The 13934-nt window shown below is 39.6% G+C and overlaps 1 protein-coding gene across 2 annotated transcripts in view; it reads left to right on the top strand.

Annotated features, from left to right (window-relative positions):
• The first annotated feature begins 1698 nt into the window (after positions 1-1698).
• Positions 1699-13934, top strand: part of nfat5b (nuclear factor of activated T cells 5b) — a 33103-nt gene continuing 20867 nt past the window's right edge. For both annotated transcript variants that reach the window (XM_034576788.1, XM_034576804.1), the window contains exon 1: positions 1699-1979. In XM_034576788.1, the coding sequence (XP_034432679.1) occupies positions 1901-1979 (79 nt within the window). In that variant the 5' untranslated portion in view covers positions 1699-1900. The remainder of the gene's footprint in view (positions 1980-13934) is intronic.

The following is a 13934-nucleotide window of genomic DNA, read 5'->3' on the forward strand; positions in this document are numbered from 1 at the left end:
CATCAGTACACACTTGACATCTATCTTCAAGTGCCCTTTAATGGGTTTTTACCATTTCAGCATGTTGTACTCTCACCTGCTCCTGATGTACACCGAGAAGGAATAAAGGCGGTGGTGGGCTACATTGTTAGATTCAACCAGGGGTCTGATCGATTTCATTAAACCCCACTGTACTGAAATAGAGGCTGAAGTTTTCAATCAATCATCATTGATCCTTGTTGTTCATCCTGTCCTTGTGTGATGAACGCACCGTCTAACTTGTAGGTGTTTTGTGTCGGTTTGTGATATGAAAGGACAAACTCTTACAACACAAAGTGATATTGATAACCAAATGTAAAGGTCAGATGACAAGAAATGCCAACAGCAGAGCAGAAAGGAAGAGTCGGCTGAGACCGGGCGAACAGGGAGGTGATTCTAGGACACATGAATACACTGCTGACAATTTAGTTTAAGCAGCCTCCCCAAAAACAAATATAATGCTGAAGCCAGTTCTGCAAGAATCAACACTTGTATTTTGAAAACAGTGTTTGTACTGTTCAACATGAAATGCATGTGAGTAGAAAACCGTTTGAAGACGAGAGACCATGGGATAAACATTTTCCTTTAAACGTTTGATGATCTGATGGGGTTTCATAAATACTGATGAGGAGGAACTTCAACTCAAGACATAAGATCAGATAAAGAAGTGATTAAAGAAGTGCTTCAAACAGTTTATTTTGAATGTGTTAATAATGTGAGAAAATATCAAAATAAGAGGCATAAATATGGAATAATGGAATGTATTGGTATATGTTGTGCAGATACAAATACATGTAATGTGCAAAAGGATACTGAGCAGTTGTGGTATGAAAAACAATGCTACATTTATTTTACATTATGACTAGTTAAAGAGTCTGACGAGTGTTCCTTCTTACACTGAAAGAGCTTTCGGGCTCCCATAGTGTCTTGAAAGCACTTTGTAACATTGTTAAGAACAGTGCTATATAAATAAAGTTTATTATTGTATTATAATATAGATAAAATAATCCTTTAAAAGACAGCGATAATTGCTCCCGCACACTGTCCAACTTGCAATCAGTGATTTATTATGCTGCGATGTTTCGGTACTCGACCTTCATCAGGCAAATATTTGTGACACTAAGAAGCCATCTTAAATAGGGAGTGGCCACAGGTCAGCCACCCAATCACATTCCCTAAAACATATTTTTGCAGGTTTCATTTGCAGGTGAAACTGCATAGAAATATGACAAGTAATAAAACAATCCTTTATCAGTCCCACAAAAGGGCAAGTTGACATATTACATCAGCAACGGAGATAGTACAATTATAAACATAATATGGACTGCATATAAAGATAGAAGAATAAAGCACAGCATTAGAGCACGAATACAATAGTAAAAATGTTTCAGATGACAAAAGAGTAAAAAAGTATATATAAATAAAACATATTAATCAATAAATAAAGATTAAAAAGTCCAAATCCTGAGACAGCACACCTATCAAATATCTTTTAGACACATTGTAAAAGCAGTTTCTTCACATGTGCTCATATACGATCCAGGTCCGTCATCGTAAACAATCCTTTGCGTCGCTTTCTGCGTGTTGCGTCACGTGTGTGGGCGTGGCCCGCGGTCGGGTCTCCTGCTGGCTGGAACATGCGCGGTGGGAGGAGCCAGGTGGGCGGGGTCCGGGCCGCTGAGGCTCTGAGTGACAGCGGCCGCAGTTGAGCTGGAATAAACAGAGAGAGGAGACGAGAGAGAAAAGTGCGGCGACCGGAGGCTGTTTTTAACTTTGTGCAGTGACAGCGACACGCGCAGAGACTCCACCGCTCATCACCGGCCGCGTGTGCGCTGTGGTCTGACCGCTGGTGCCCGGTTCCCCCGCAGCGCGAAGGAGTGCGATGCCCTCTGACTTCACCTCGCTGCTCTTCAGCGGGGACCTCGAGCTGACTTCTCCCGGAGCCCTCCTCCACCTCCGAGGTAACAACCACACCTCTCTCCCCCCCCCCTCTGCGGCGTGGAAATGTGCGTTTAGCTCACTGCCTACCTGCCCTGTGTGGGTCTGTGTGGGTCTGCGTGTGTGTCCCTGTACTTGTGTCTTACTGAGAACCATTTTAAGCATAGACCCTACAGAGTGAGGACATTTTTGGAAAGTGAGGACTTTGCTTCAACGGTCCTCGCTTCTTCAAAGGGCTGTTTGGGGGTTAACACTTGGTTTTAGGGTTAGAATTAGGTTAGGGTTAGGGTTAGGCATTTAGTTTGGATGGGTAGGGTCAGGGTAAGGGGCCAGGGAATGCATTTTGCCAATGAGTGTCCTCACTAAGATAGAAGTACAAACGTGTGTGTGTGTGTGTGTGTGTGTGTATTCATTGCCTCCCCCCCACGTCTCTTTTCAATCTGTTCCCCATGTTGTAAAATGTTGTTTCCTGGAGCAAGGCAAGGTGGTGTTTTTTTTTTCTTCATGCACACCGGTCAGACCAGTTTACTTTATCCCCTGCCAGCTGAAAAAAAAGAAGCAGTGCCGTACATTTTCTGTGGGCTGTTTAAGTCCCCCGGTGCCCCCCTGGTGCCCCCTTGGAAGCCCCACACATGCCACTCTGCTCCTGAGAGTGGTGCTACTCTCTCTCTCTCTCTCTCTCTCTCTCTCTCTCTCTCTCTCTCTCTCTCCCTTATTAACATAAACTGTAAAGTGTGGCAGTCTGGGTGTGGGAGCCTCAGGCGGGTAGAGGAGTGACTGAAGCGGCTGTCAGATGTGTTCCAGGTCCTCCGTATTTTCTCCAGAAGAGTATGTAAACACAAATGTCCTAGTGAGACACGCTGCAGTTTCTACGGACTTTATCCGCCCGACCCCTCAGTGTGAAGTCTGTAGATATCCAGGAGATTTCGATGCGCGAACACAGCAGGGGATACCCCGCTGGATTCACCGTTTAATGCGGGACAGATGCAAAAATTATTTTTTTCAAAAAAAGAGATGGGGTTAATACGTCACTTCCTGCCTCTGTCCGCTGCACCTGGCTGGTCCACCTCTTGCCTGAATAATGAGGAGGATTTGATGCTGTTGTGAATGCGTCTGTGCAGAGAACCTCCCGCTGCGTTGTGCATGTGTGAAAGCCAGACTGCGAGTAAACTCCGTAGCCAATCCTCCGGATTTTACCCGCAGGTCATATCTGCGCAGTCAGGACACCAAAGTCTGGATAACGAAAAAAAACAACCAAATATCTAGCAGTTAGAATAGCACTCAGTAGAGTGCATACCACAGCCAAGGCCCAACAGTCCCCTTAAATTCAAGGTCAAGCCAACAAATTTCACACACTCATAGATATCAGTTCCTCAAGTATGTCTGTTTTTTTCAACAATATTTATGAATTATTCCTTGAAAAATCTACATAAATGATGAAAAACACAAAAGAAAGACAAATAAATCCTGGATCTGTCCCCTGATCCAGATACATACCCAAATGTATCAGTGGCTAACCTTTCGCCTCCTGTTCACTTCCAATCTAGGCTAATCTAATCTAATGGTTATTATAACATAAATATTTGTCCTTTTTAAATATGGCTGTTTCAGAATTGTGACCAACCAAGCACTGTGCTGAGATTAGATTGTTAAACTCTGGATAACTGAGCAGATTTCTCAGGGAAAAGGTAAGAGACATTCTCTCTCTTACCACTAGTTGTATATAGATTCTCAACGGCAGAGATTCTACAATGTTAGCCTTTGAGCTTTCGGCCAATTCAATGGAAGTGAATGGATTTTTCACTCAAAGCATGGACATTTTTGAAAAACAGCTGAACATGAAAGTTTACTGTCAGAGGATCCTCTCATGATAAGGACAGCCCTGATTATTCTACAAGAAAAGTGAAGATGGGAAAAATAGAGAAAATGGCTTGTTGATCATGCTAAAGATCAGCCAGAACCCACTGATAATAACATAACTAATGTTGTTTTTATAATAGTCACTTTTGCATTGGTTAAGATTTTCACAATCAATCATCAAGCAGTTAAACACCATTGAATCCCAGTCTATATACAGCAAATAGATGAACTGACCAGTCGAGCGCAATAGAACTAATTGGAAATGAAAAAGATAAAACACTTTTCTCTGAGATCAGTTTTGATTCAACTCACGATATTATTTACTTATGTATTCAGATTCAGTTGACTTATATCCACATGTAATCATTAATGAGTAAGCCAAAAATTCCTTTTGAGATCTGGACCAATGGTAGCTTGTTCAATAGTTTACTTTATTTGCTTACTAATCACACTATTGTGTATGTGTGTCAGGATAGTTCACTCGGCTCTGTGTGAGAGGTGAACGTAGTTTTGCACCCTTTGACGACAAGGCCCCCCCTCCCCCATCCAATAGTATTGTCCTCATGGTTGAAATCTTCAATTCCTCAGCATTGACAAGTGATAGGTGGAGCCTGGATCAAAAGGAATGATTCTCTCGTATGGACACAAGAAAGAGAGGGTTGTGTGTGCAGCTTTGAATTTCATTATTTGTATATATTGGATTCTATTGTCAGTAACACTGTGTGATTCAAACATTCTAAGGACCTCGTATTTGTAGCGTATGAGTAGTTCAGGGAATACCAAGGAAAAACCACACACAGCAACAATAGCTCTCAGGATAGGAATGTAACTTTATGTGGTTACAAAGAAGTGTTTTCCTAAAGAACTGCGGGTTCATTGATGTCATCAAACTTCTTCCCATCAGCTTTTCATCAAAGGTGAAGAATGTTATGGCTTTTCCCATAAGTTCCATCAAACCTGTTTAACAATTGTACTAACACAGTTTAAAATAAAATGTTTTTATTGACACCCGCCAAAGCCTGGTCAATCATTAACCCTCTGGCTGCTCCGTGTGTAAACCTGGGCTTAAATAGCACTGTATTAATATTGACTGCCGTGTTAAGCAAACTCGGCGGCATGTGCTCAAAAATACTTGAGTGCCTTGAAAGCTTGTTCTCGCTCTGATGATGAAAGACAAAATACCGTACAGGGAAAACATCTGATAAAGTGTATTTTTTGTTCATGAATCATTTGTTGCATTGGGTTAGTGGTCTTCTCTGTCATAAAGAAATCGGTAGGTGGATGCAAATCAGTATTTGAACACAAAATAAAGGTTAAACTATATCTGCTATTACTCTTTTTAAATATTCATGTAACTTTGTCCTAATAGAGATAGTAGTTTGTTGTCATCCAAATCAGTCTTTACTGTGTCGTCATCTGTTTAACATGGACCCCAACCTGTTCTGCATTTTTCAGTTTCAAGTTTAGCTGACGTGCTTCTGCTCAGTTAGTTTTATGGGTTTCCCAAATGAAGCAACCGTATAATTGTGCTTGACAATATATTGGTCTATGTTTATCTCCTTATTTCATCTTTTGACATCATCATGTGAACAACTATTATTTTCCCCCAAGCTATAATGTGTTAAAACTCGCACACACAGCCAGCCAACTCTGGATGCAACAGCAATATGAGCTCTGTGAAAATGAGTACTGTGAATCTCCATGTAGACAATAGTTCCAAATTCATTAGAGGTTTCTTAAAGGTTCGCTAAAGGCCGTCACTGTTCAAACTGTTTTGCTCAGGTTGGCCCTTCTGAAGAGGCGCATGTGTCTCTAACCTTTATTTATTTTTTCACTACAACGTCCTTCTGAGGAACTCAGGAGTTGTACCTGTATTTTGACTGAAGTGGCGTTTGCAGTGTCGACTGGCCAGGGAAGTCCTTGTAAGGCGATATTTTTTATTAGATTTATTTAATGAGGTAGATATAGACTTCTGGTACTGTACAGTATGTTCACAGTAAAAGTTAACAGTTAACCTTTACTAAACTCATTCCGTGCATCCTATAAAACAAATGATCCAGTGAATGCAGATTACTCACACCCCTGAACGCGGTGTGACTTTCTTTCCTTATCATCTTTTGAATCACTTTAATTAATCATTAATGCAAACCAAACTCCAGTAAAACTCTAATCAGGGTCAGGTCAAAATGTCACCTCCTCTGGTATTTACTGCACACTTGTGACTTTGTTTTGGCCACATCAAATCAATGTATGAGTGGTTTAACCTGTTAAAGACATACACGCCGTGTGTGCATGGCTGCTCGTGTGTGTTTGAGTCTTGAGCAATTACTTGGATTTTAAGTAAAATTTTGGGATCAGTGCAAAAATGAAATATTGATGATATATCTGTGAAAAAGATATCTTAGTAATAAAAATAGTTTTAAAAGATCAGTAGAATATAAAAAAAACATTCAAATAAAATTACAGTTAAATATAGGAAAAATATTACCAAAATATAATTTATTTAAAAAATGTGATGAAATATCCAACAAAAATGTTTAAATATCTGAAAAATATAAAAACAATAATTACTGAAATATTAGTAAAATATTATTTTAAATTAGTATTTTTTCTAATTGTTGTGTCTTGATATTTACTTTGGTTCAAATGCCAGTTTCATGATATTGCTACTACTATACAGTATATACTGTGTCAGTATTGTATGTTTTAGATTTTGTGAGGTCTGACAGTTTGGGATCATGTACTATTTTTAAAGCACTTGTGCAGCTTTAATGATCAGCAATGAAGTCATCAAACTCGTGAAACCTCTCAAATATTACAATTATGTTGTGTTGACTTGCTGTTTTTGTGAGAAGAGGAGTGTTGTCTCCTTGGCCTAGTTTAGGTACACATGTATTTTCTGGGTAAATGAATGTGGAGCAGGGTATCACTTAGAAAAACTACAGTGGTGTGTACGAAATGGAGCAATATACTGTAGCTTCCAGTCAATGCTTGCAGCAGTATTTTGTTCTGTTGTGTTAAGCTGAATTTCTGCCTCTCCGTGTTTATGTATCCCGTCCATAAAGATGAGTTTAGTTCAGGGTAGGATTTGTGTTGATGAAACTGTAGACAAGTTTGTCCTCATCGGCCAAAATGGAAAGATATCGATTAGTACACACACACTCGCTTGTTTAACGAAAGATGAAGAGATTCCTAATGATTTTGTTCCCAGTCATCTTGTGGAGGATTTCTCACACTCGTCTGTGAAAAGCCGAAAGCACCTGTGAGATCTCACGTCCGCTCCTCATGTTTCTCTCCAGGGCAAGATGATTCTGAACTGAGAAATGAAATATGAAGTGAGTTTATCCACTGTGAATAAGAAGCAACAGCTCGGAACTAGGACCTAAACCATGATCTATTGATTTAAGAAGGTTGATGTACGAACAAGGTTTTTTGTGCACTTTATAATAAATATTTACAATAAAGTTAAACCACAAATGTAAGACAAGAAAGCCGGTGTTTATTTTACAGTGTGGAGTTTTACATGTACGCTGACACCTCAAACCAGAGCACCAGATCCATGTAATCCAATATAGCAGCCTTACAATAAACCCTCCCCCGGTGCAGCTTATCATATTTAGTTATAGTTGAGACTGTGCCAGAGAGCTGTTGATTCAAGTCTTTGTTCTTTTAGAAGGTTGAATGTTGTGAGAGTGTATTGTTTGACTATAAAATACTAAAATAAGCTTTAAATTGCAACTGGTCGACCTTAAATCTCTGTCCACTGGTGAGTCTCCGCTCTCTCACCATGCTTCCCCTTCTGCTATCAGACCTGACAAATTAGCTGCATTTTGTTGGTGATGTGTTGGTAATGAATTATGCTGTTATTGCCGTAGTTGTGTGTAATTAGCTCATCTATCATCCTGCCATGATGTCCTTTTCTTCCAGCCTCACCATGGAGTGAATTTGTTGTTAGAAGTGATATCTTAAATACAGTGGTCTTGACATTTTTCTAATTGAATTGCAGACATTGCAATCATCACCACCAGACGCCCCCTGTGTATTTCTACTCTTTGACTCGGGCTGCATGTTAGTAAGTGATACATCTTGTTGCTGCTAGTGTTGTTCTCACATTTTTCCAGATCAAGTTTTTGGACTGAGGGTTTGGGAAGCTTTTCCCTTAGTTTGTTTTGGGGTAGATCCAAAATGTTGTAATTGTACAAACCTCTACACGTCTCTTTCACTTTTCCATTTGAGTCCCACAACCCTGCTCCCTCACTCAAGTGGGTCCGGTCTTTCTCCGGATTTTGCCTTTCGCTTATGAAGAACGCAGCAGGAGATTTGTGCTTTCATAACAACAGGAAAATGTCTGGCGCTTTCGGGTGAGGTGTGGCTCAGTATGCATGAGACAGGAGATCAACACCAGCAACTGCACTTATTTTACCAAAAACTCTTGAATCTCGTTGTCTTTCCAACTTGACATTTTCTTCGGCGTCTTTTGCACTTATGGCTCCTCTTTTTCATCCTGAGATATTAGAATTCTTTTTGCTTTTTTATTTTTTTCAGTTTTGCATCTGTTGCCATACAAACGTCACCAACTTCCTTGCTATGAAGCCAGCTAATTTGCATAAACACAGCCTGTCACATCACAAAGTTTCCTTATAGAGGCTCATACAGAGAAGTAGTTTATGACCTCCAGAAACGCTGAATACCTTTGGCATAACGTAGACAAAGAATCCATCCTCCAGCCTCAGGTTGGGGTATCTCAATATCCTGTGTTTTAAGTCCTTTATTCTGAGTCATTTTCTACTTCCTTGGCAGACTGGCATGGCGGGACAGAACAACAGGACTGGACAGGCAGATTTCCTCCTGCATCCTGTCATTGTTAGTATTTTCTTTGCTTACTTGACTTAATTCACACTCGTGGGTTTGGACGCCAAGTGCGATGTCTGGTAGGGCCAAGGCCACGAGAAAACTAATTGTAGCAGAGGAATTCTGAGCGTTGAAAGAAGAAGTAACGCCTTTGTCTGTTCCTTGAGATAATAACTTTTGTCAGTGTGATACTATTTTGTTTAGGGTGGTGAGCTGGCATTGAAGGGGACGACAAACCAACTGTTTATTGTACCCACACACACAACTTTTATCTGTACAGAGGATAAGCGTCGTAAAACTCATTTATACACCATCAGTCAATTTAATGGTTATATACAGATTTCTTACTTTTGCGCCCCCACTTTTTATAACCCCTTTAGCATGCAGTCCAGACCTAGGTAGGATTTATTACAGGATTGTTGCATTAGACTCAATAAGCTAGGTGTTCCTAATAAAATGGTAACTAAAAAGGCTCTAGAGCCAGTTAACCGTGATGCTTGTTTTTCATGAAACCTTTAAAATATCTAGGAGCTAATGACTTACCTCCTGACTGCATTATAGACATTTTAACCTTTTTGTCCTTTTATAGTTTCAATTTAAAAACCAAAGGTCACGTTTGCATCTAGCCCCCACACACATTTTAGTGTGTTGCAGCATGACAAGTCAGGGTCAACTTGGTTTCAACTGAGTAACTTTACATACATTTTATGCAAATTATTTTTGTCACCTTTGTCCTGTTTTTGTTCTGGTTTACAAAGTCACATTGAATTTCTTGCCCTAATTGTATTCATGCAGGTTATTCAGTCTTTCTTTTTACTTCTACTTTTTTGGAATACACTGTATATCTAAATCGCATTTTTCTCAGATACTTAAGTTCATGGATAATTAATAAATAATTTGAGATATTCTCCTGCTTCGATGAACTTTAGTCATTGTCTCAGTGAATATTGCATTATTATGTATTACGTCAGTATTATTTTGTCATGTCTGGTCTCCCTCTTGTATCTTTTTCATGTCCAAGTTTAGCAAAGATGGAGTTTTTCTTTAATTTGCTGAGTAAAGTCAGACGTCCTCAGCTGAAGTGACAGTGTTCTTCTGTTACCACAAACCACAGCCTGTTGCAATAGAATGATGACTTTATTTAAGAAAGACGCCAGAGCAACTTTATTTGGTTTCATGGTGGTTGTGTTCGCTGAATCTTGATCAGTGTTTTCCTCAGTTTGCTGTGGTTTCGCTTGATTAGACTTCACACCAAACCAAGTAATTAATAGTTTGAGGTGCAGGCTCAGTCTTAAGAACACATTGCCATAAATCTGGAAAATGGCAAGTCTTAGAAACGAGGCCAGAAAGTTTGTAAAGTATGAATAAGTGCTAAAGGCCTGACGAGAACTACTGATAACTTTTTGTTTAGGACAGTGATTGTTATGAAATGGCCTCTAGGTTTTCATAACTTTGGCATTAGGTTTCCAGTCATACATTCTTACTCTTTATTGTTCTAGTGTGAATCTCTGACGCCTCAAGACTCAAACATAACTTCCAAGCGCTGACACAGTTTCAGCCCTTTTATCTGTTTATTATCAGCAGCTTCCATCAGAAGTCAGTCCGCAAGGTTCCGAACTGTGACGCCACAAGCTAATTTTAAGTGTTTTTTTATATTCACTGTGATTGTATAAACAAAGAGTATTTGAGTTTTCATCTTCGATCACACACTCAAAAGATTTAGTTTTTAAAGGAGCAGTTAAACATTTTAGAAAAAGTATGTTGACTCGCTCTCTGGTGAACAACTACAGTCAACTGCTTGTTAGCTTAGCTTAGCATGAAGACGGGAAAAGACTAGCCAAGAAATAGAAATGGCAGTAATCCATTTAAAATGACAAAAAACTGATGTGAAAGTGGTAGCAAGAGGAATCTACTTTCTCTCAGCAAGAAAGTTAATTACCATATTTTCCAAAATGTATAAAGTATTCCTTGAACTAGTGCTATCTGTAATATAATATAAAGTGTTTTAGAGCATCCATCTTTCTACTGCTATTTGGTGGCCTATTTATCTAAAAATTTGCACATAAAGACTAAAACTGCACGGATATTAATTCAGTATGGACATGACATGGGTAAAATCCGGAGAATTGGCTATAGATTTCACCCACAGTTTGCCTTTCACACATGCACAACACAGCGGGAGGTTCTCTGCACAGCACAATAACTCACTCGGACATTTGCATTCATTTTATATTTATGTTGTTTGATATAATGTATATGGCATTTTAATCTCTCGTTGGTTGGGTCAAATGGTTGGTGTGACATGGAAATGAAAACTAATTAACTTACCCATTCACTGTTTTGCATACTCTGGTTAGCTCATAAATTCAGTCTTGATGATTCCTTCCCTGGTTCAGACACTGGTAACACGGTGGCTTGGTGATGTCTCACCACTGGCGAGTGTACGTGCAGTGTTGCTAAAGGCTTTTCCTGTTGCCTCAGTGCGGTTTTCCTGTGAGCAGGAGAGAAGTGTTGGCACACCAATCTATTAGACTGTAATAGGTTGTAACTTTTTGTGCGTTTGTGGTGATTCACAGTAAAATTGGCCATCAATTCTCGTCACCAGTTAGGTCTGACTTCACTGCGCAGGAGTTTAGTCCATATTCCAGAGAATTTGTCGATGTGTATGATAAGTGTCCGTGTGTGAGACAGTGTGTGTTGTCGTCTGTTACTAGTTTGGATTCCTCTGCTCTCTGAAGTCACACATTCTGGTTAAACTTTTGTTTTTTCGTTTGAGTCCACAGAGTTAAAGGTAGATAGATAATGTCCTCGTTGTATACCAGCCCAAATACCCCGCTCTATAACGCTGACTCTGTGAGGATTATTACATTATTATATTAAATGTGACTAACGGCCCACTTTGTTTTCAAACCGGACTTGTAGCTGGGTGGTTTGGCCCTCACAGCAGCCTCAGTGCGCTGTTTTGTCAAGTCAGGATTGTGGTGGGTGTTTGTTGAAAGCAAGTCATGTAAACCGAAGCCTTGAGGTCGTTCCTGGTCACTTCAGGATTAGCGGGACTGAAAAGAGCTACATGCCACAAACCCTGAGCCTGCTGTCTCACAAACAAATTAATTATCCCGTTCTAAAGCCTGACTGACTTTTTTTCACTTTGTATAGCAGCAATAAACCATATGATCCTGTTTCTATGAGCATTAGCATTAATGTAATCTCGATAATTCGGCAGGTACAGGTGCAGCACACAAGCAGAATATCTATGGTTCCACACATCTTATCTGACGTGTTGTGGCACTTCTCATCAGGTGAACAGTTTGTCCCGTAAAGTGATGGTGCCATGCTCCTTCCTGAATGCAATGACTGGTTAAGTGCAGTGATTATGCCTGCCTTAATAATGGTTGCTATTGTGCAATAAGCACTGTAAGCCTTGTCTCTCAACATATTTGACTCATCATGTGTCATGCAATCATGACATTACAATGACGTTACTGATGGGCTCTGTAATCGGAAATGATACTTGTGTTACCTGAATTTTACAAGTAGGTGATATTATATTACTCTGTAATTTGTATATAATGGCATTAGGAGTGAAAAAGATATTGATCATATACACTGCAAGCTGAGGAAACATGGTGAAGATGTATATTATTTAGATTATGACTTTTCTGCCATCAGCCTTTATTATCTGCTTCTTAATGCTCACCTTATATGATTTAAATATGATACATAACTTGTGAGATTTTGATTAATTTAGGAGACAAAACTATACTCATGTTCAAATAATGTAATAGTAATGAATGACTCATCATTATGAAATGCATTCATCATGTGGTTACAGCAATGACAGAGGTATGTTTAGATTCATATATTAGTATGAACACAATTAGCAACAGTTGAAGCATTCAAATAGAGAACTGTGTTGAATCCTTCTGGTTTTTACAGCTGAACCTGCTGCCAGCTGCATTAATGAATGAGTTGATGAACTTATAACTTCATTATCCATAAAGTTAAGTTAATTAAGTAATTAATCAATTACAGTTAATTAAAAAAGCAAATTTTATGACCTGATTATTTATCAATATTAGCCAGAGTTGTTTAATATCAAACACTAACTTTTTTATTGGAATAATAAATGCATTAACTATAAGTAAATGAAGCATGAATGATAAACTCATGTTGTAAAAGGGAATTATAGTTTTATGAGTGTGGTAACATTTTACATATTCAGATTTGTTTCCACAGTGCTGTAAGTGTTGTCCGTGCAACATCCTGCACTGTTAATGCTCAGTTCTTCATTTAAAGGGGAAAATAACCCTGTCTTTTTCTCTCATTTTCTCCACATTGTCTCACAAGAGCCGCAGACGCCTAAAAGACTTGTCCCCTGATCTGTGTTGCTATGGAGTCCCTGGCAGCCTTCGTGTAGGCTTGGCTGTAAACATTTCAGGGTTGTTGTACATGGTTTGCTGCAGGTGCCGGCCCTTTCGCTGTTTTTCTTTCCTTCTTATGCTTGGATTAAACTCCAAATGTTCTGACACGCTGCAGCTAATCTCATCCTCCACCATCGCTTTTTGCCGAGCAGTATTCCGCTCATTTCAACAAATCCACCTCGTGAAATGTTTCAACTGAAGTGGGCTTATTCTACTGCTTCATTTCTGCTTGACAGGATTCCACACGACAACACCTCTAACCTGTTGGGCAAGTTGAAGTACAGAAAAGGGTCTGGGCGCACAGTAAACAAGGCGGCGAGCGGGAGGGAGGGAGGTGGAGTGGAGGAGGGGGACAGAAAGGGAGTTAAATCAGTCACTCAGCCAAAAAAACCAGTGCCACGCCCCGGGTGCCAGGGCTAGTAAGAGCAAGCAACAGGAATGTGAGGGAAATGAATGGGAGTGTAAGTCCTGCCATACACATGGTGAGTGCCTTCTTTTTTCACCTTTAGTCTGCGCTACTTACCATATAAACAAATTATGAGGTACATTGAGGATCTGAGGAGATAAAATGTCTCTGTTGACTCCTGAGGTCTCTAACTTTATGCACGATTTCTAACGTGACACTTGGATTGTAAATGTAGCTGGTTTAGTGTTAATCCATCTGTTTACATTGAATGTGAGTGGATTTAGCAAACTTTGTGAAACTGCTAATGAGGTTGATATATATGAAAATGTATTATTAGCAGGTGGAGACCTGATCAACACAGACCACGTTATAATGGCGTCTTTAAGCGTGAATGTTTTGGGTGTTTCATCTGTTATCACAATGATCACAGACGGGACTGA

This window comes from Hippoglossus hippoglossus, chromosome 3, assembly GCF_009819705.1.
Source record: "Hippoglossus hippoglossus isolate fHipHip1 chromosome 3, fHipHip1.pri, whole genome shotgun sequence".
Classification (NCBI taxonomy): Eukaryota; Metazoa; Chordata; class Actinopteri; order Pleuronectiformes; family Pleuronectidae; genus Hippoglossus; species Hippoglossus hippoglossus.